Consider the following 22,592-nt stretch of genomic DNA (forward strand, 5'->3'; position numbering starts at 1 on the left):
TTTGGGCGCCTCCCCAAACCTCCCCAAACCTCGGCAGGTCTCCGTTCCTCCGCGCAGACCTGCCGACCTTTGGGGAGGTTTGGGCGCCTCCCCAAACGTCCCCAAACCTCGGCAGGTCTCCGTTCCTGTTTGGGGAGCTTTGGGCGCCTCCCCAAACCTCCCCAAACCTCGGCAGGTCTCCGTTCCTCCGCGCAGACCTGCCGACCTTTGGGGAGGTTTGGGCGCCTCCCCAAACCTCCCCAAACCTCGGCAGGTCTCCGTTCCTGTTTGGGGAGGTTTGGGCGCCTCCCCAAACCTCGGCAGGTCTCCGTTCCTCCGCGCAGACCTGCCGACCTTTGGGGAGGTTTGGGCGCCTCCCCAAACGTCCCCAAACCTCGGCAGGTCTCCGTTCCTGTTTGGGGAGGTTTGGGCGCCTCCCCAAACCTCCCCAAACCTCGGCAGGTCTCCGTTCCTCCGCGAAGACCTGCCGACGTTTGGGGAGGTTTGGGCGCCTCCCCAAACGTCCCCAAACCTCGGCAGGTCTCCGTTCCTCCGCGCAGACCTGCCGACCTTTGGGGAGGTTTGGGCGCCTCCCCAAACGTCCCCAAACCTCGGCAGGTCTCCGTTCCTGTTTGGGGAGCTTTGGGCGCCTCCCCAAACCTCCCCAAACCTCGGCAGGTCTCCGTTCCTCCGCGCAGACCTGCCGACCTTTGGGGAGGTTTGGGCGCCTCCCCAAACGTCCCCAAACCTCGGCAGGTCTCCGTTCCTGTTTGGGGAGCTTTGGGCGCCTCCCCAAACCTCCCCAAACCTCGGCAGGTCTCCGTTCCTCCGCGCAGACCTGCCGACCTTTGGGGAGGTTTGGGCGCCTCCCCAAACCTCCCCAAACCTCGGCAGGTCTCCGTTCCTGTTTGGGGAGGTTTGGGCGCCTCCCCAAACCTCGGCAGGTCTCCGTTCCTCCGCGCAGACCTGCCGACCTTTGGGGAGGTTTGGGCGCCTCCCCAAACCTCCCCAAACCTCGGCAGGTCTCCGTTCCTGTTTGGGGAGGTTTGGGCGCCTCCCCAAACCTCCCCAAACCTCGGCAGGTCTCCGTTCCTCCGCGCAGACCTGCCGACGTTTGGGGAGGTTTGGGCGCCTCCCCAAACGTCCCCAAACCTCGGCAGGTCTCCGTTCCTCCGCGCAGACCTGCCGACCTTTGGGGAGGTTTGGGCGCCTCCCCAAACGTCCCCAAACCTCGGCAGGTCTCCGTTCCTGTTTGGGGAGCTTTGGGCGCCTCCCCAAACCTCCCCAAACCTCGGCAGGTCTCCGTTCCTCCGCACAGACCTGCCGACCTTTGGGGAGGTTTGGGCGCCTCCCCAAACGTCCCCAAACCTCGGCAGGTCTCCGTTCCTGTTTGGGGAGGTTTGGGCGCCTCCCCAAACCTCCCCAAACCTCGGCAGGTCTCCGTTCCTCCGCGCAGACCTGCCGACCTTTGGGGAGGTTTGGGCGCCTCCCCAAACGTCCCCAAACCTCGGCAGGTCTCCGTTCCTGTTTGGGGAGGTTTGGGCGCCTCCCCAAACGTCCCCAAACCTCGGCAGGTCTCCGTTCCTCCGCGCAGACCTGCCGACCTTTGGGGAGGTTTGGGCGCCTCCCCAAACGTCCCCAAACCTCGGCAGGTCTCCGTTCCTGTTTGGGGAGGTTTGGGCGCCTCCCCAAACCTCCCCAAACCTCGGCAGGTCTCCGTTCCTGTTTGGGGAGGTTTGGGCGCCTCCCCAAACCTCCCCAAACCTCGGCAGGTCTCCGTTCCTCCGCGCAGACCTGCCGAGGTTTGGGGAGGTTTGGGGAGGCGCCCAAACCTCCCCAAAGGTCGGCAGGAAGAACGGAGACCTGCCGAGGTTTGGGGAGGTTTGGGGAGGCGCCCAAACCTCCCCAAAGGTCGGCAGGTCTGCGCGGAGGAACGGAGACCTGCCGAGGTTTGGGGACGTTTGGGGAGGCGCCCAAACCTCCCCAAACAGGAACGGAGACCTGCCGAGGTTTGGGGACGTTTGGGGAGGCGCCCAAACCTCCCCAAAGGTCGGCAGGTCTGCGCGGAGGAACGGAGACCTGCCGAGGTTTGGGGAGGTTTGGGGAGGCGCCCAAACCTCCCCAAACAGGAACGGAGACCTGCCGAGGTTTGGGGAGGTTTGGGGAGGCGCCCAAACCTCCCCAAACAGGAACGGAGACCTGCCGAGGTTTGGGGACGTTTGGGGAGGCGCCCAAACCTCCCCAAAGGTCGGCAGGTCTGCGCGGAGGAACGGAGACCTGCCGAGGTTTGGGGAGGCGCCCAAACCTCCCCAAACAGGAACGGAGACCTGCCGAGGTTTGGGGAGGTTTGGGGAGGCGCCCAAACCTCCCCAAAGGTCGGCAGGTCTGCGCGGAGGAACGGAGACCTGCCGAGGTTTGGGGAGGTTTGGGGAGGCGCCCAAAGCTCCCCAAACAGGAACGGAGACCTGCCGAGGTTTGGGGACGTTTGGGGAGGCGCCCAAACCTCCCCAAACAGGAACGGAGACCTGCCGAGGTTTGGGGACGTTTGGGGAGGCGCCCAAACCTCCCCAAACGTCGGCAGGTCTGCGCGGAGGAACGGAGACCTGCCGAGGTTTGGGGAGGTTTGCGGAGGCGCCCAAACCTCCCCAAACAGGAACGGAGACCTGCCGAGGTTTGGGGACGTTTGGGGAGGCGCCCAAACCTCCCCAAAGGTCGGCAGGTCTGCGCGGAGGAACGGAGACCTGCCGAGGTTTGGGGACGTTTGGGGAGGCGCCCAAACCTCCCCAAAGGTCGGCAGGTCTGCGCGGAGGAACGGAGACCTGCCGAGGTTTGGGGAGGTTTGGGGAGGCGCCCAAACCTCCCCAAACAGGAACGGAGACCTGCCGAGGTTTGGGGAGGTTTGGGGAGGCGCCCAAACCTCCCCAAACAGGAACGGAGACCTGCCGAGGTTTGGGGACGTTTGGGGAGGCGCCCAAACCTCCCCAAAGGTCGGCAGGTCTGCGCGGAGGAACGGAGACCTGCCGAGGTTTGGGGAGGTTTGGGGAGGCGCCCAAACCTCCCCAAACAGGAACAGAGACCTGCCGAGGTTTGGGGAGGTTTGGGGAGGCGCCCAAACCTCCCCAAAGGTCGGCAGGTCTGCGCGGAGGAACGGAGACCTGCCGAGGTTTGGGGAGGTTTGGGGAGGCGCCCAAAGCTCCCCAAACAGGAACGGAGACCTGCCGAGGTTTGGGGACGTTTGGGGAGGCGCCCAAACCTCCCCAAACGTCGGCAGGTCTGCGCGGAGGAACGGAGACCTGCCGAGGTTTGGGGAGGTTTGGGGAGGCGCCCAAACCTCCCCAAACAGGAACGGAGACCTGCCGAGGTTTGGGGACGTTTGGGGAGGCGCCCAAACCTCCCCAAAGGTCGGCAGGTCTGCGCGGAGGAACGGAGACCTGCCGAGGTTTGGGGAGGTTTGGGGAGGCGCCCAAACCTCCCCAAACAGGAACGGAGACCTGCCGAGGTTTGGGGACGTTTGGGGAGGCGCCCAAACCTCCCCAAACAGGAACGGAGACCTGCCGAGGTTTGGGGACGTTTGGGGAGGCGCCCAAACCTCCCCAAAGGTCGGCAGGTCTGCGCGGAGGAACGGAGACCTGCCGAGGTTTGGGGAGGCGCCCAAACCTCCCCAAACAGGAACGGAGACCTGCCGAGGTTTGGGGACGTTTGGGGAGGCGCCCAAACCTCCCCAAAGGTCGGCAGGTCTGCGCGGAGGAACGGAGACCTGCCGAGGTTTGGGGAGGTTTGGGGAGGCGCCCAAACCTCCCCAAACAGGAACGGAGACCTGCCGAGGTTTGGGGAGGTTTGGGGAGGCGCCCAAACCTCCCCAAAGGTCGGCAGGTCTGCGCGGAGGAACGGAGACCTGCCGAGGTTTGGGGAGGTTTGGGGAGGCGCCCAAACCTCCCCAAACAGGAACGGAGACCTGCCGAGGTTTGGGGACGTTTGGGGAGGCGCCCAAACCTCCCCAAAGGTCGGCAGGTCTGCGCGGAGGAACGGAGACCTGCCGAGGTTTGGGGAGGTTTGGGGAGGCGCCCAAACCTCCCCAAACAGGAACGGAGACCTGCCGAGGTTTGGGGACGTTTGGGGAGGCGCCCAAACCTCCCCAAACGTCGGCAGGTCTGCGCGGAGGAACGGAGACCTGCCGAGGTTTGGGGAGGTTTGGGGAGGCGCCCAAACCTCCCCAAACAGGAACGGAGACCTGCCGAGGTTTGGGGACGTTTGGGGAGGCGCCCAAACCTCCCCAAAGGTCGGCAGGTCTGCGCGGAGGAACGGAGACCTGCCGAGGTTTGGGGAGGTTTGGGGAGGCGCCCAAACCTCCCCAAACAGGAACGGAGACCTGCCGAGGTTTGGGGACGTTTGGGGAGGCGCCCAAACCTCCCCAAACAGGAACGGAGACCTGCCGAGGTTTGGGGACGTTTGGGGAGGCGCCCAAACCTCCGCAAAGGTCGGCAGGTCTGCGCGGAGGAACGGAGACCTGCCGAGGTTTGGGGAGGCGCCCAAACCTCCCCAAACAGGAACGGAGACCTGCCGAGGTTTGGGGACGTTTGGGGAGGCGCCCAAACCTCCCCAAAGGTCGGCAGGTCTGCGCGGAGGAACGGAGACCTGCCGAGGTTTGGGGAGGTTTGGGGAGGCGCCCAAACCTCCCCAAACAGGAACGGAGACCTGCCGAGGTTTGGGGAGGTTTGGGGAGGCGCCCAAACCTCCCCAAAGGTCGGCAGGTCTGCGCGGAGGAACGGAGACCTGCCGAGGTTTGGGGAGGTTTGGGGAGGCGCCCAAAGCTCCCCAAACAGGAACGGAGACCTGCCGAGGTTTGGGGACGTTTGGGGAGGCGCCCAAACCTCCCCAAAGGTCGGCAGGTCTGCGCGGAGGAACGGAGACCTGCCGAGGTTTGGGGACGTTTGGGGAGGCGCCCAAACCTCCCGAAACGTCGGCAGGTCTGCGCGGAGGAACGGAGACCTGCCGAGGTTTGGGGAGGCGCCCAAACCTCCCCAAAGGTCGGCAGGAGGAACGGAGACCTGCCGACGAGCCGCGGCCACACAGGGTATTCCTGTGTATTCAGGCTTGCAAAATGGCGGATCGAGCCTCTGCTGGCGGCAGAGGCTTGCAGAACGGCGGATCGGCTTATACTCGAGTCAATAACTTTTTCCAGTTTTTGGGGGTGAAATTGGGGGTCTCGGCTTATACTCGAGTCGGCTTATACTCAAGTATATACGGTAAATGTACTTTTTTTCCTTCCAGATTTTGGCTTAAGCAAAGAATCTATTGATCATGAAAAAAAGGCATACTCCTTTTGTGGAACAGTGGAATACATGGCCCCAGAAGTAGTTAATCGGCGAGGTCATACACAGAGTGCAGACTGGTGGTCATTTGGTGTGTTAATGGTAAGTTTTAATGCATGGGATGATAAAGTCTGTGGATCCTTGATACTCACCTCCATGCTTTAGTGCACTTATCTTAGTAAGCTCTGTAAAAATAAAAAGAAGAAACTTCATTTTAATCATATGTGAGTATCAAATATAAACCCATCTAGTTAATTTATTCTGAACATAGTATGTATACCCGGGATATAAATTGGCAGGATAAATAATTGAGTTCTTTATTTCACTTGTTAGCAATTTGCAGGTCACTATAAATTTGGCACTATTTTTATTATTTCATAAGTAGCTCTAGGATAAATTAAATCCTGTCAATATACATTCTATGGGGTTGAATCAGGACAAATGGAAATAATTTATACTTAAACAGAATTATACTATAAAAATAGTATTTCTCAAATTTGTTATGTCCATAATCAAATCTAAGCAAATTTGAAATTTTAAACTATTTTAATCCGTAATTAAAATATCCTTTTGATTATTAAAATTTGCAACAAAAAAACCTTGAAATTTTAAAAATGTGGTAATGCAATATTTTCACTGTAGATTTGCTTAAATAACAAATGTATGTAGATTTTGAACTTCTGTGTTTAAAGTACAAGCTGTTAACAAGGTCAGTATTACTTAGGTATTACAGAAAAAAAGAAGTGTTAGCTTTTACAAGAAACATAATTATGCAGTTTTTGAAAGAAGGGATTTTAACGTGTTTCTAATCTGAGTAGAATGTTATATCTTAGTGTATTTCTTCACAAGTATATTAAAAGCTATGATGATTAGCATGGAGTAAGTATTTTGCAACAAAATTAAATGGTCCAAGTACAGGATTTTTTAAACTTCTCAGAGAAATAATCTCAAATATCCAACTATATGAATGTTTAGTTTTTATTAGTCAGTATACCTCCTAGATTTAAAATACTTTGAGATATCATCTCGTATTATATGAAGTTATAATGTTTTGAAGAACTTTCTAGACAAGAAAAAAGAATAATTTCAATTTCCAAAAAATTAGTAGCCAAATTAATTTTGACTAATTTTGGTATGTATATTCATTCATAAACCATTTTATTAAATATTTAAATTTATTAAAGTGTAAAAGCAGAAAAGAAAAAAAATAAATATGTTTTGGAATTCTTTTATTAAAATAGAAACATGCCAAATGATTTTGAATTACAAACATCTTAACTTTCAAAGCACATTTTAGCCTCACCATATGTGTTCTTACATTAGAATAGTCTGTTTATCAGAAAAATGGTTCAACCTCACTTTCAAGGTTGGTCAACTTCCAATTAAATTGGAATACAAGGTTTTGAACTCAGAATATTTTGATCTTAAAATGTGTTGCAATGTTATCTGTTTTTATTTTAAAATTTTAAAAGCAGAATGGAATTGAAAACCTATACTTAAAAGTAAAAAAATCTAGGGAAATAAAATCTTATATTTGAGGAATATAAAAATATTGGAAGCATTAAATATAGAGTTAAACTTTTGAGAACTTAAGCTGTTAATAGAAAAAATTGCCTATAAAGCTCCTAATTTACCTTAATAGAAATGAAAAATCTGCTAAATAATCTTGTCAAAGTTTTTCTCCATATCTTTTAGTATAATTGATGAAAGTTTTATTCTTTCAGTTTGAAATGCTCACTGGTACTTTACCTTTCCAAGGGAAAGACAGAAAAGAAACCATGACTATGATTCTCAAGTGAGTACACTCTTATTTATATATGTTTCAGATATTCTACTGGGTTTGCCCTCTGGCTTGTAATATTTAATGACCATTCCTCCCTTCCTTTTGAAAGATACTAATATATACATATTTGAGATGTCCTGATTTCTCCATCAGAAGTGTAAAGACATTTAATCCAATGTTTTATAATTTGGCATACAGTAACTATTAGTTCTTTTGACTCACAAAATGTCTCATGTATCATATCTCTTGTTCATGTTATTTTCAAAACAGTGTTGGTGTAATCCAACCTTGAAAGAGTTTTCTCACATATTAAGTTTGTTAACACTGAATAAGTGAGAAATACGTTTTTTCATTGCTTATTTCTACAATTTCTCCTGATTCTTGCATACCAACTTAATTCTAATATATACCTGGTCATTTGAAAAATCTCTATTTGACTGATATTTTTGCTTGATTTTTGGTAAGTTATATACACCATCTTGTCAGACTTTGACTCTTGATGAATGCCTGGCAATTTTTTTCGAAGTGCCTGCATGGTAGGCAAGATATAGTAGTACTATTCTCATAAAATATTCCTTATCATACTTCATGCCATATACCAGGGGTGTTAAACTGCCGGCCCATGGGCTGGACGCATCACAACGAAACTGCACCCACCCCATTGCTGGCAATGGGGAAAAAGCTCTGATACATCACGCGACATCATGTGACATTGCGAGTTTGACATGCCTGCCATATACAATAATAACACTTAATTCTTCAGATATTAACCCTATATTTAGGAACTTAGTAGAAGCTCACAGACAGAAAATGAAAAACTGCAGAACAGATAAATCAGGCTCTATACAGTATATATTTACACTCCAGAGTTTAAATCTAGGTCCTTTCCTCCTAGCCTTTAAAATTAGGAGTAATTTGGCTATTCTTTTCTAGACCTTGAGTTATCTTCTCAATATTTACATAACAATTTTGTTGCCCTGAGAACTGCTACTTCCACCTCATCAATGTTACATTATGTTATCTTGCAGAAAAATATATTTTCATTATTCTTTAGTTAAATTTAAACCCATTAGAGCTTTGATCAGGATAATATACTTTTCTATTTCCCTGCCTCTTTTTAATAGTAATTTTACCTTTTAACTGACACTTTACATCATTTTACAATATTAGCTCAACCTCTGAAACATGGTTCTTGGATCAGATACTTGGTTTGTCCCATTGCTACCACCTTTAGAATTGTGAAGGCTGGGAATGTGAATTGATTTATACTTTTTTAAGAAGATGAACTGGGTTTTTGTCTCAGAGCCCAAATATGTAGTAAATGTTAGACTGAATGCTATTACAAGAAGTACAGATCTGACAATGAACCACAGACCAAAGTAGTTGTATTTCACAAGGAAAATGAAGTGAGCAACTGGAAGTTATACATAAAGAAAAAGAATGTTATTTTTGACACACATTCTAGCAAGTATGGTCCAACCACAAATAAAACCGAAAAGGGAGTTAAAATTAAGCAAAAGCAATAAAATCAATATACTTCATGGAATATTTTAAATCACAATAAAAATAGCACACCATTATAAAATTCCACACCTATCATCCATCTTAATTCATTCATAAGATGTACAGAAAAACAATCCTACCAGCATTCTCAGCATTGGCTCACAAACACTTGCACTGCTTGCCTTTATTATATAAAAAGAATTTCAAATATTTCTTAAATGCATCCAAAGATCCATAAAGTGGAATAGGTGGGAATAATTTTTAAAATCATGTAGAAATAAGGCGCAGCAACATGCAGAAGGGAAATAGAAAAAAATCTCCTGTCCCACTGACTATATTATCTAAACAGGATCCTACCAAGACAGGAGCTGGGACAGGTAGTGAGCAAGGCTAGCTGCAGAGCCTTAAACATTACTATGAAGAGCTTAAATGGTGCTCTCTTCTTAATATGGAGCCAGTTTAAGATCCTGCAGCAGGTGGAAATAAAGAAGAAATTAGTTCCAGAATAATGCATACTGAAACTTCTGGAATGAGGTCAGAGAGGTAGTAAAAGAGCCTGCCCATAGAATATTATAGTCTGGACAAGACACTTCCAGAGCCTGAACTTAAAAATGTCATTAATTGGAAACAGTTGAATTTGGCTGATGTTCAATAATTTAAAAAAGACTCACTCTCATAGTCTTCCCTAAAATGGCCAAAGAGATAGCATACTATCGTCAAATGGGAAGAAACTCCCCCACCTGCCTTGCCTCGTTGTGGCAGCAGCGGCACAATTTGCCTGGCGGCCTCCTGCCCCATTGTAGCAGCCAGGTGGGACGGAATGGGCGGGTCCTAATTAGGGCTTATTTTTGGAGCAGGGCTTATATTAGGCCGACCCCTACAAATCAGGGTAGGTCTTTTTTTCAGGGTGGGGTTTATTTTTGGAGAAACACGTCACGTGGGGAAAAAAGAGATGGGGTCATGAATGAACAGGTGCTGAATGAATACAAAACTTAGCTTTTTATTTAAAAAATTGCTAAAAGTAATGTATGAAATTGTGAATGTAGTAGAAATAAGGACAGAAAAGCATGAAGTAGCGAGTGATGTACTGCAAATGTGATATAGCTGTATTTCTCATGTTCTTATTTTGTGCCTTTAATTTCTTTGGCCTATTATTTCTTATTCCCTTTCTGTATCTGATGTTGGTTAGCCATGCTTACAAGATGAGAAGACAGATAAATTGATTAAAATAAAGAATGATTAATGTTGCCATTTTATGACATACTATGAGGCTTTTAACAGTTTATTTCCAGACAAGAGGCAGCATCCAATATCAGAAAAGGAGAATTTTTTTGTCATGTTCTCCTTTTCACTCTTCAGCCTCTTTCTCCTGCCTCAATATGCATGGAAGCTGTTTGAACCATCCCCACCTGACCTGAACCTCAGATGATGATAGGCAGCAGAATAGTGAAAAATCATTCCAGTCAGTGGTACACAATGAATATTAATACCAATTGTTTAACCTGTAGTTAAACTACAGTATCCTACAGTAGTAAAATAAAACCGGTGAATGTAGATTAATACCCTTTATGTTTGTAAACTATTAATTTGTTTTCTTTTACAGAGCCAAACTTGGAATGCCCCAATTTTTAAGTCCAGAAGCTCAGAGTCTTCTTCGAATGCTTTTCAAAAGAAATCCTGCAAATAGATTAGGTACAATATTAAAGTTATCTAATTAAGATTTCAACAATAAATTAAATAATCATCTAAGGATTTTTGGTATTATTTTTGTTAATAACCTCTAATAGGAGCAGGTCCCGATGGAGTTGAGGAAATTAAGAGGCATCCATTTTTCACTGCAATAGACTGGAATGTAAGTATATATCATGCTTACTGACTGTTCCAAGTTATGGTGGACACCCCCCCCAAAAGCTAATTATTCAGTTCCGAAGTTCTCATATCCCCACCCCACCCCACAGTCACATGTCATATTTTGAGCGCTTGGCAACCAGCCCACATTTACACTTCTTTTCACCATTTGTGGTCACATAACTGCAATTTTGAGTCATTTTTTGTCAGAAAATGTTTCTTTACAGCAAAATCCACTCAGAAGGAATAATGGATTTGCTTAGCAACCATTGTGCTTGCTTAGGGACTGCTGCAAAAGTCGTAAAAACAGATTTGGTCATGTGATAACCCACTTTATAACCATTATTACTTATAACTAATTGCAAGCTCAATTACAATTGTAACTCAATGACTACCTTGTATATATTTGTAATATATTAAAAATTTGTTTACCTTAGAAATTGTACAGAAGAGAAATTAATCCACCATTTAAACCTGCAACTGGTAGACCTGAAGACACTTTTTATTTTGATCCTGAATTTACAGCAAAAACACCAAAAGGTAACATATATACTATATCAGGGAAGTTTTAGTATACACATATATTTCATTTTTTCTCTGGCACAAATATATTACATTTTATTTTAAAAAACTTTGCCATAGTGTTCATATGTAGTCCTTGTATATTAAAGAAAATCCCTTCCATGATTTTGTGGTAGTCTCCTTGTAGTTTAACTTAAATGTATCATGAGCCATCAAACTATTCTTTGTACACTACAATTTGCCCAAATTTTGGAATTTATTTTCTTGGAAATCTCATCCCTCTCTCTCTCTTGCCATTAGCCTTTCAGAAAAGCATAGTTATTCTGTCAGATATCTGACCTATCAGACAACTAAAATTTTAATATTTTTTTATAAATATTTTATTATTTTTCTATTTTTACAATCAAGTGCTTAATAGACAACTGATGACTGAGTCCATTAGTAATTTCATGGTACTTGTAAGTTTCTTCAAACTAAATCCAATATTACACCATCCAATACATCTTCTCTTCTTCCGGTAATAGACATTTTTCCACACTAAGCAAATACAATTCTTATTGTTGTATACAGTTGTATATCAGCATTTATTACAATTTTCTAATAGTATCAGTAATATCAGTTTAGAATATCTTTTCTAACCAAATCATATCTTAATTGCATTTGTACTCAATATCCATTTATTCAGTCCATGCTCTATTTTCCCTTTTTTCAATTTAAATTTCCCATCCATATTCAAAATATCCCAATCATTTATAATTTCAAAAAAAGTTATATTTGGGTAACCAAAAGCTTCCCTTATTCAAACTTCTTAGCATTTTCTTATTTCTCTTTTCATACCAAGATATACTTAATTTTTAACATTTTTATTACTGTTATAGCTTATCTTTTATTATGAACTGCCTTAAATATTTACAAAACTTACACTTAATCAATGTATTTTTTGCAGATTCACCTGGTATTCCACCAAGTGCTAATGCTCACCAGCTTTTCCGGGGTTTCAGTTTTGTAGCTATTGCATCAGATGATGAAAATCAAGCTATGCAGACATCTGGTGGACATTCAATTGTTCAGGTGAATGTTCTTAATGAAGAACTTTTAGATTGACTGTTATCTAGGGCAGAGGTCCCCAACCTTTTGGGTACCAGTGACCGGTTCTGTGGAGAGAGGTTTTTCCACAGACCGGAGTGGGTTTGCTTTTGTGTGCTGCCTGCATCCTGTAGATGGGGCTTTCCTTTTTTGTTCGGACCGGTTGCTGGCAGGCCATGGCCTGGTACCGGTCCATGGACCGGGGATTGGGGACCCCTGATCTAGGCCAACATTCATAGCACAAAAATTATTTGCATAGTTTTGAATGCAGATGGCTACATGTAAAATGCTTATAGAAAGATGTTTCACATGTGTAAAATTTTATTTTGGAAGAGTTGTACAGCTGACTTGAATAATATAAACTATGTAGCAATCTAGTTTGATACAGTGACCTTTTGTAGATAGTTTTTTTCCCCCAGTGATTACAGCTTACCATATCTGAAGTGCTAAACAGCATAAAAGTCCTAAACATTGATACACACTTAGTGAGTTTTAGCATCTTTTAGAGTTATCCCACTATCCTTATGCCTACATAATAGCAGTGAGGTGATGCTTTGCATCATCTCTACAATGGCTAAAGGATGCTATGAAGTTGCTTCTAAGTACCTAATGGGGAATTGCTTTTAGCATGTAAGTCATTCCCTTGCGAAATGAACAAAGTATCATACTACTTGTACCTTTCTTACTTTGTGCATATAGTTTATTTAAATTCATTTAAACCATTTATAAATGTTCATTATAGACATATATTTTGCCCTGCTGTTTTTAACTAAAAGATATAGCCACTTTTTTGTTATGATTAAGATCAGACACTTAACATTTAACTGTTCATTATAAAATTATTATTTTATCTCCTCAGTGTATTTAAACATTATTTACTATGCGTGAACATGAGCATTCTGGCAACAAAATAAAAATTAAATTCATTTTATTTTAAATTTACTACAAATTTACCTGTAAATATACTGCACATTTAAGATATTTTAATACAAAGAGCTAAGAGAACTCATTAATTAATAATGTTATTTTGGTAGCAGTTGCACAGGAACAGCATTCAGTTTACTGACGGATATGAAGTCCAACAAGATATAGGAGTTGGATCCTATTCCGTTTGCAAGAGATGTATACATAAAACCACAAATATGGAATATGCTGTAAAGGTAATTGCTGCCCAACTATATAAGAAATATAGCTATTAGTTGTGTTGCTGTTTCGATAGCTATGGGTTGGATTACGGAGGCTGAAAGTGTAATTGAAGTTCTGACTCTAAGAAAAATATTAGGAGCTTACGAACTCCTGTAAATGAAAAATTTTGAGAATCAGAAATAAACATTTATAAGAATGAAATGAAGTTCTTTAATCTGTTTGTCTGTCTGTCTTAAAGTCCGTTTTGGGCTCCTGGCAACTCTCTAAAAGTCCCTGCAGTTTTCTTGACAAGTTTTCAGAAGTAGTTTGCCATTGCCTGCTTCCTAGGGGTGAGAAAGAGTGGCCCAAGGTTACCCACCTAGTTTCAAGCCTAAGGCAAGACTAGAACTTGCAGTCCCCTGATTTTTAGCTCAGTGCCTTAACCAGTGCAACAAACTAACTTTCTCTTTAAACTTAAAGGGAAAATACTGTTTTGAAGCTGGTTGTTCTTATAAAACATAATTTAAGGTGGGGGGAGACCTAAAATGTAAATTGTTAGTACTGTATAAAATTATTGATTTATATATATTTGCTCCTCTAGATTATAGACAAAAGTAAGAGAGACCCCACAGAGGAAATAGAAATATTGCTACGATATGGACAGCACCCAAATATTATTACTCTCAAAGATGTAAGTAGGTAATATAAGCATATTCACAGTAATTAAGTCATTAATATCAATGTGTTATTTGCCTTTATTAGCTATTAGATTAGAAAACTATGTAATTTTGTCCAGCATAAGTAATACATATATCCTGGGTTTTCTCTGGAGCTGTGAACTGCAAATCTTTTTTAACCCCAAATACTTTGGCAGGCGGTTTATTTAAGTTGAAAGAGGTCGCCTTCTTTCTTGGCTGACAGAATCACAGATCAGAGAAATGATCAATCTTAGTAAATAGGCCCAGTCTTCGATGTAGAAATATGATCTTAGAATATTGATGGATTTGTAATAAAATCAATGAGGATGGCTTTCTAAGACACTGAGGTAGTGAGTAGTGGCATCGATAGACCCACAGGTTTGCCAAACATATTCTTGCTTTTTACACAAATTGCTACTCCCCAGAGTTCCCCAGGAATAGGATGTATAATCTGTACAAAGCATAAACAAAAGGTTACGGAGCTGTAACCACAACAAAAGGAAAAAATAACCCTAAAAATAATATAGGTAAATACAAGCAATCCCCCAGGTACAAGTGTTTATTTAGCAAATTTTCACAAAAACAAATTCATTCAGAAAGGGTATTTATGTTAGAAATTCAAAACTGAGACCAAAAAGAGGCTATGAGGTCTGGGCAGAAGCCCCAGGATCGGCGCATGCAAATGCAGGGCTATGGGGGCGAGACAGAAGCCCCAGGATCAGCGCTTCAAGTGCACCCGGGGCAAAAAAGGAGGAGAGGGGAGAGGCTATAAAAGGAGAAAGTTTTGGCGGGAGAGGAAGAGGAAAAAAGGAGAAGGAGAAGGAGACTGCAAAAGAGAGACGGAGAAGCACAGCCTTGAGAGGAATCAGCTGGAGGTGCATGGAAGAGAAGAGGAAGGGGGGAGAGGATATAAAAAAGGGAAGGGAAGAGAGAATATAAAAGAATGGAAGAGGATATAAAAGAAGGGAAGGGAAGCGGATATAAAAAGGGAAGAGAGGATATAAAAGAAGGGAAGAGAAGAAGATATAAAAAGTGGGAGAGGAGAGCATATAAAATAGGAGAGAAGAGAGGATATAAATGGGGAGAGAAGAGGATATAAAAGGAGGGGTGAATCTGGTTTCTCCACTGACTTTGTTTTTTAGAAGGTTGCAAAAGGGGATCACATGATCCTGGGACTCTGTGACCATCATAAATATGAATCAGTTGCCAAGCATCCAAATGTAGATTGACCCTGGGGATGCTGCAATGGTCATAAGTGTGAAAAATGGTCACTTTTTTCAGTGCCGTTGTAACTTTAAACAATCACTAAGTGAACTTTTAAGTTGAGAACTACCTGTACTATCACTTTTTTCCCTTTTTTGGGTCAAGTTTTTGACACCTTGCTAGGCGACTGGTGGTACTTGAATATTGCCATATCCTAAAAGTGATACAATTTGTGAAAAGGTTGAAAAGCCCTGCTCTAGAATGCTTGCAAACAAACAGCAGTGGCAGTCAATCTCGTACCTTGAATGAGATCACTCCCTGCTTGTTAAGATGCACGCAGCTCATTAAGTGCACATAAGGTATCTCAGGGTGGGGAAGGCCATGGGGCGCCTAGTGATGGAACAGGCCCCCATCGCCTCCCCAACTCAAAAAGATACCTCATGCTTCCCCCTCCCTTCCTGCCGCGCTGGACTCACCTTGCAAAATCTGTCTCCTCTCTGCCGCAGTTTCTTTCCCTTTGGAGAGAAGAGAGTCAGCTTGGAAATGCTTTTCATGTCAACAGTGGAAGCTCCTCAGTGCCATAATATCACACAAATTCAAACACAAATTCTCTGCAAAAGAGATCACAGCCACCTGAAGCTTCCATTCTTGGGGGGGGAGTGTTTGCTTTGTTTATATGTCTATGGGACATAGTGTGGAATTGGAGTCGGCCGGGTGCAGGAACCAATGTCGTCCATGGCCCGGTGCACTGCTTGCTTTCGTGCACCAAGATTTGCTGCATTTTGAAGCTCCATGTGCTATCACACAGAGCTTCAAAACGCAGCAAATCCCTGCATTTTGAAAAGCCCCATAGGCACACAAGCCCTTTTTATTTGAAGGAAGACTTAAGAGAGATTGGAAGGTCCGTGTTTCTGCTAATGGGGGCTTCAGATACGTAAAGGAATGCTCCGTTTTTTGTTTTTTTATATACAGGTTTTATTGATTTTTTAATATTTACATATACATGTATTTGTGAAACAATATGGTGGTTGGGTAGTTAAAATAAGAAATAACCAGTTGTAAATAGTTCAGGTTGCATCAACAGAGGTGCCCTCTCTGATTTCCTTAGTTATTACATAGTCAAAATAGTCAAGTTAATACACTTCTAGTTGTAACCTAGTCAATAAAATTTAAAATATATTTTCACTAATACATATCAATATCCTGTTTTTAAATTTTATCTAATTGCAATAGAATATTCTAGAGTAGCCTATAGGTAAAGGTAAAGGTAAAGGTTCCCCCGCACATGCGTGCTAGTCGTTTCCGACTCTAGGGGCCGGTGCTCATCTCCGTTTCATAGCCGAAGAGCCAGCGCTTGTCCGAGGACGTCTCCGTGGTCATGTGGCCGGCATGACTAGACGCCAAAGGCGCACGGAACGCTGTTACCTTCCCACCGTAGTGGTCCCTATTTTTCTACTTGCATTTTTACGTGCTTTCGAACTGCTAGGTTGGCAGAAGCTGGGACGAGTAACAGGCACTCACTCTGCTACGCGGCACTCGGGATTCGACCCGCCAAACTGCCGACCTTCCAATCGACAAGTTCAGCGTCCTAACCCACTGAGCCACCGCGTCCCTAGAGTAGCCTATAGTATATAGGAAAAAGCTTAATTTTTGGGTAACCCATAATTCCCTATTTCATTAAAGCATATACTCTTGTCTACAAAACTTACATTGTTCATTACAAAACATTCTTATGTTTTACCATTAAACTCTAGATTTCCTTTTAACAAATCACCAGTTATTAGAAATATATTTTTTGTCTTAACCATTCAACAATTATTACAATTCTATCTTTTATATATAAAATTCTATATTCTATACTATAGTTCAAAAGTAAGCATTGATATATTTTGTAAGTCATCTTGACCATACAGCAATTATAAAATACTATCTTTTGATATGTCATTCCAAGTTCTATAATATAATTCAGAGTTATATTCTAGAAATTTAGTTTTGTTTTCCTTTACAAATCTAAAAGCTAAGTGTAAAATCAGTTATATTTTTTAGAGATTCCCCTTAATCCATTGAAAGATATTTTTATAGTCTATCTTTAGGAATCCCAAAAGGAACAAGTTCAGTTTTTTAAATCTAACTCTTGCCTTCCTTTTGTGCCAATCAAGCTTCCCTCTTGGCATCTTTAAATTCTCAAATATATCTTCCTCTCTTCCTATATCCCTTATTTGAATCCAGGGAGTGTATCCAGATGTCAGTTTTGCAAGGAAGATGTCCCCTTTGTAACCATTGTAGTTTTGCTTTGATAATTCAGTTTTTGATGATTGATATAATATAGTTGTCATTAGATCAAGTCAAATCTTTTTGTTCTTCCCATTTTATCAGGGTTAGGTAGAAAGTAGCAGCTGGTATTATGGTTGTCATTTGATTAGTTGAATTCTCAATATAGTGGTGGCAAAACATTTAGAGACCGAGTGCCCAAACTGCAACCCCAAACCCACTTATTGCAGAATGCAGCTGCACGGGTTGTGATGGGAGCTTCCCGATACTCCCATATTACACCCCTCCTGCGTGAGCTGCATTGGCTACCAGTTGCCCTCCGGGTGAGATTTAAGGTGCTGGTACTTACCTTTAAAGCCCTACATGGCTTAGGTCCGGGATACTTGCAGGACCATCTGCTGCCGGGAACAAATTCCCATCGTCCAGTACGCTCACACAGAGAAGGCCTCCTCAGGGTACCGTCAGCTAGGCAATGTCGGCTGGCGACCCCCAGGGGGAGGGCCTTCTCTGTGGGAGCACCAACCCTATGGAATCAGCTCCCCCCTGAGCTTCGGATAGCCCAAAACCTCCAATCCTTTCGCCGCAGCCTCAAAACACACCTGTTCCACCAAGCTGACCTAGACTGACAGGCATTTTAATTAATTTATATTTAGTATTTTTAATTCATTTTTAAATTCTCTAATTTTTTTATTGCACTGATGTTCTCAATTTCATTTTATCTTGATTTATGCACTTATTATATGTTTTATTGTGAGCCGCCCTGAGTCCTTCAGGAGATAGGGCGGGATATAAATCCCATCAATAAATAAATAAATAAATAAATATTTATTGCTGGGTGCCAGGTGGGCATAGCCCACTGGGTGGGTGTGGCTGTGGTGGTCATGGAAGATTGGGTGAGTGTGGTCACCTCAGTGCTGCTCGTGGGGAGGGACACTTGTGGAGGGTGGGCTGGGTTGGGGGAGCTCCAGGAGGTCTCTGGGCAGGTGGGTCGGTAGGCAGGAGATTCATCCTGTGGGGTGAGGCGAGGCAGAGTGGGGGTGCCATTGCCATGGGGCAAGGCAAGGGCTATTGCAGCTGCTGCCTGACACCATCGGCCCCCGCACACAGAGGCCAGTGAGCGCATGGGGGCCAATGGTGTCTGTCAGTAGCCACAGCCTGCCAGCCCCTCGAGAGGTGCACTCTGGGGCTCCGCAGCCTGTCGCCAGCAGTTCAAAGAAGCCACCTCCGAGATGGATGGTCGGCCAACAGCTGAGGAGGTGATGCAGTGGGTCATGTCTGGGAAAAGGAGAGCATGCAAGGCCAGGAGGGATGGGATGGGGGGGGAGGAAAACCAGCCGTGCCGGGATGCATTCAGCCATGTGGGACCTTGGCGAATTAGTAGGCAGCTGGTTGAAGAGGGACAGTTGCCACTTCCGGGGCATGGCGCAGGTGCCCACAGAGAGGGCTCTGAGTGCCGCCTCTGGCACCCATGCCATAGGCTCGCCACCACTGATATGGTGTATTTGAAGGCCTTTAGTGTCTTCACTCTTGGTAATGCTTTCTTCATGTACTGTTGCTTTTTGAATTGTAAGTGTTGTAGTTGCCATTAAAGTTTGGACTTTAAGGTTTTCTGTAGATTGCTTTTGTTGTTCTTTGAAATCTCCTATTTTAGTGTTAGTTTCCACTACTATTTAGTTTTGGATTATCTTTTCCTCATTTAAAGTCAAAATGTGATTTGGTGGCTTTAAGTTGTCAGATTTTTCTTGCAGTTTGGCTTTTATTTGCTCTGTCATTGCCAAGATCGTGTCCAGTATCAGTTTATAATCAAGTGGGGGGATGTATTCATCCATTTCATTGTTTGCAGCTAAATCTTCCATGGAGGCTGTTTTAATAATAGTCCAGGATTTTCCACCTCCTGAAGAGTTGTTTTCAGTGCCAGGTGTTCCCACACTTATCTTTAAGCATAATGTCAAGGACAACTCTGTTATTCAGTCAGCTCTCACAGCAGAAGTTCACTTGCTGTACCAGGTTTCCCCACAAGATGCCATCAATAACATATAACATGCAATGTAAAAATTTTCTTTTCTTTTCTTTTCTTTTTTCCAAATTAATATAGAATTTTTGTAGGATTAGTCCAAATTTTTTCCTTAATTCACAGCTTAGAGAGAAAATAGGATAGTGGATCCCCAGCAACAAATAGAAGCTTTTCAGTAAATACAGATGAAATTGGTTAATTTCTTTGCTGAGTTAATTGAATTTCTTTTGAAGCTTTGACGCTTTAAAATTTGTTCCCAGAGTAGATATTCGCCATTTTCTCAAAAAATGGGGAAGGAGATTTTCAAAAAAGTCCCACAGGAAGATGGTTAAGGGAATAGGAAAGGTAAAAGCTCACCCAGGTCCTCCAGATTGCTTCTTAGTGCTAGGTATTGCTTTTGGCTTTCGGCAGGAAGCGGCTTAGTGATCGGCCATCTTTATGGCCGGTTTCTTCTTCGGGCGATGATCCCAGATTCCAGCGGAGGGCTGCCACCCTTCCGCGATTGCAGGGAAGTCCTCCTCTTGGTAATCACCCCTCCAGGGCGATTTTTGACCCTTTTCAGGGTCCTCCAAAAAAGAAAAACGGACGGCAGGAAGCAGACTGTTCCTGCATGGCTGGAAGCGCTGCGCAAGCGAACCGGAAGCCAAGAATGCTCTGTTTCTGAAGCACCCCATTGGCAATCACATGGACTTTCCAATCTTTCTCAGGTCTGTCTTCAGATAAAAAGTGCTTGAGCGGCAGCAGCTTGAGTTTCTCCACTCTGTCCAAGTGGAAAGAACCAGAGGTGCAGATCGGGATTGCTCTCAATAAGGCTGGCGCACACGAGCAAACAGTGCACCCACATCTTGAGTGCAATCCTGCTCTGTCCCTCCGCTTTCTTCTTTTCGTATGGAGCTGAAAAACTTAATCTGCTGCTACCGTTTGAGTGGGGAGGATGACAAGGAGAAGAGCAGTCAAGATTTGTGCCACTGGCCAGTCAGGCAAGGAGTATATTGGGTGGGGTGGCTGGCTGGCTGGGGAGGGGAGACTGTGGCTGCTCAGGTGGCTGATGCCACTGCCAGCAGCTTGGACACAGGTGCAAGGGGACTTCTCGCAATGCCTCCCTGCTCAGTTGAAGGCTTCGTTCCTGCCCTCAAACTAAAGCTGGCACACGCAAACAAGCAGTGCACCAGGGCCACAGACAGCATTATTTCCTGCGCCCATCCAACTTCAATTCCACGCTTTGTCCCATAGGCATGCAAATGAAGCAAACACTTCCCCCCCAGAACGGAAGCTTCCGGTTGTCATGATCTCTTTTGCAGAAAATTTGTGTTTGAACTTGCATGATATTATGGCACCCAGGAGCTTCCATTGTCAGCACAAAAAGCATTTTCAAGCTGACTCTCCTCTCCCTCAAAGGGAAAGAAACCACGGCAGAGAGGAAATAGATTTTGCAAGGTAAGTGAGTCCGGCACGGCAGGAAGGGAAGGAGAAGTAGTTATGGGGAGCGGGAGGGGAGAATAGGGTGAATGTTGCAGAGGCTCTGTGGTCGTTCATAAGGGTGACGTGGTGCTGCAATATTCTTAATTTTGGCACTTGCTCGTAAACACTAGGGGGCGCTCATTGTGTAACTTCGAACAAGCATTAAGTGAAGGCTTGTAACTCAGGGATTACCTGTATACACAAAGAGACAGTTCATTTTCAAACATAGATGTAAACCTTTCTTGGCAGAAATGATACTAAAGATACAGAATTTTAATTGCTGAGAAATCAAAACATTAATACATGGTTTTAAAGTAAATGAAGAAATGAATGAATAAACATGTATTACAGGCATATATGTGGATGTCAGAGCTCTTTTATTTTTCATTCATTATATAGTGGGAGATTCTCTTTCCACTCAGCTATCCTTTTGGAAGACATCATTTAAAAAAACCTTTCACATAGCCAATTTAACCAGTATTTATTCTCTGTTATTTAATTTTACTTTTCTATGATTGTCATGCAATTTTAGGTTTTGTTGATCTTATTTAAGTTGCAGTGATTTTTTTAACTGAGTTATCCTTTATCTTGTGATATTTTCTGGGTTCTTTAGATATCATATATATACTGTTTCAGGAGGTGATAACCAGTATTTTGAGTTTGGTCCAGGAGGAAATAATTTTGTATGTCACTTTCAGGTGCATGATATGATTGGATGTTTAATGTTAATTTTCAGGTATATGATGATGGAAAATATGTATATCTGGTAACAGAACTAATGAAAGGTGGAGAACTGCTGGACAAAATCCTTAGGCAAAAATTTTTTTCTGAAAGAGAAGCTAGTGCTGTCTTATTGACAATTACAAAAACTGTTGAATACCTTCATGCTCAAGGGGTAAGCCTTCTTTTGTTAGCTATTTATTTTTAAAATCATTATCTATCAGGCTCTTCTGCAAAGAATTTTCAGTCTCTTTAACAAGACTTATTGAGAAGAAAGAGATGGTTTTACAAGAACTGCTGCAATTGAATTGTTTCCCATCTAAAACCAATGTGTTCCAAAGAAAGACAGAGACTTCTTTATTTTTCTGGCTGCTTTTCTGGAAAGCTGCAGAAAAACTGATAGGTCTTTTCAGAATCATGAAGGAGCCTGCAGCTGATTTTGCATAAAAATCACCGTAATTTTTTGCTTTGTTTTTCTTAAGGTTGTACATAGAGATTTGAAGCCTAGTAATATCCTATATGTGGATGAATCAGGCAACCCAGAATCTATTCGAATTTGTGATTTTGGCTTTGCAAAGCAGCTGAGAGCAGAAAATGGCCTCTTAATGACACCCTGTTATACAGCAAATTTTGTTGCTCCGGAGGTAAAATAACTATTCATTATTTGTCTGCATTTCCTGTGTAAGAAAAAAAAACATGTAATCTGGCATTTCCTTCTTTCTTTAAATATATTAATTTACGTTTAGAAAAATACAAATATATTTTTAAAAAATTTAACCTAAAAAAAGATGGAAATCAGAAAAAAGAAAAGAGAAGCAGGAAAGTCAAACTAAAAACATCAACGTGAAGTTAAATTTTATACCAAAGCTTTGGAACATGACTATTATATAATTATATGGAAGGGATAAGTCATACTGTGATTTGGGGGGGGGGGAAATGTTATTCCAGATGTTAAGGAATAGCTTTTGGGAATAGGCTTTTTCTGGGTCTAAAGATACTAGCATAGTAGATTCCATTCTGTACTTGGTTATATCCAGTATATCAATTAATAAACATATTGTCTGATG

At 43.6% G+C, this 22,592-nt stretch overlaps 1 protein-coding gene across 2 annotated transcripts in view; it reads left to right on the plus strand.

The window, feature by feature from the left end:
- Window positions 1-22,592, plus strand: part of RPS6KA3 (ribosomal protein S6 kinase A3) — a 62,767-nt gene that overhangs the window by 26,326 nt on the left and 13,849 nt on the right. Inside the window, exons 9-18 of one of the 2 annotated variants that reach the window (XM_083362669.1) lie at window positions 5,251-5,393; window positions 7,016-7,086; window positions 10,181-10,269; window positions 10,365-10,429; window positions 10,863-10,965; window positions 11,894-12,018; window positions 13,071-13,193; window positions 13,760-13,849; window positions 21,542-21,700; window positions 22,008-22,169. In XM_083362669.1, coding sequence (XP_083218795.1) covers window positions 5,251-5,393; window positions 7,016-7,086; window positions 10,181-10,269; window positions 10,365-10,429; window positions 10,863-10,965; window positions 11,894-12,018; window positions 13,071-13,193; window positions 13,760-13,849; window positions 21,542-21,700; window positions 22,008-22,169 — 1,130 coding nt within the window. Of the gene's footprint in view, window positions 1-5,250; window positions 5,394-7,015; window positions 7,087-10,180; window positions 10,270-10,364; window positions 10,430-10,862; window positions 10,966-11,893; window positions 12,019-13,067; window positions 13,194-13,759; window positions 13,850-21,541; window positions 21,701-22,007; window positions 22,170-22,592 lie in introns of both variants that reach the window. The other variant, XM_083362668.1, reaches the window with a different exon arrangement.

Source organism: Vipera ursinii (assembly GCF_947247035.1).
Source record: "Vipera ursinii genome assembly, chromosome: 4".
NCBI lineage: Eukaryota > Metazoa > Chordata > Lepidosauria > Squamata > Viperidae > Vipera > Vipera ursinii.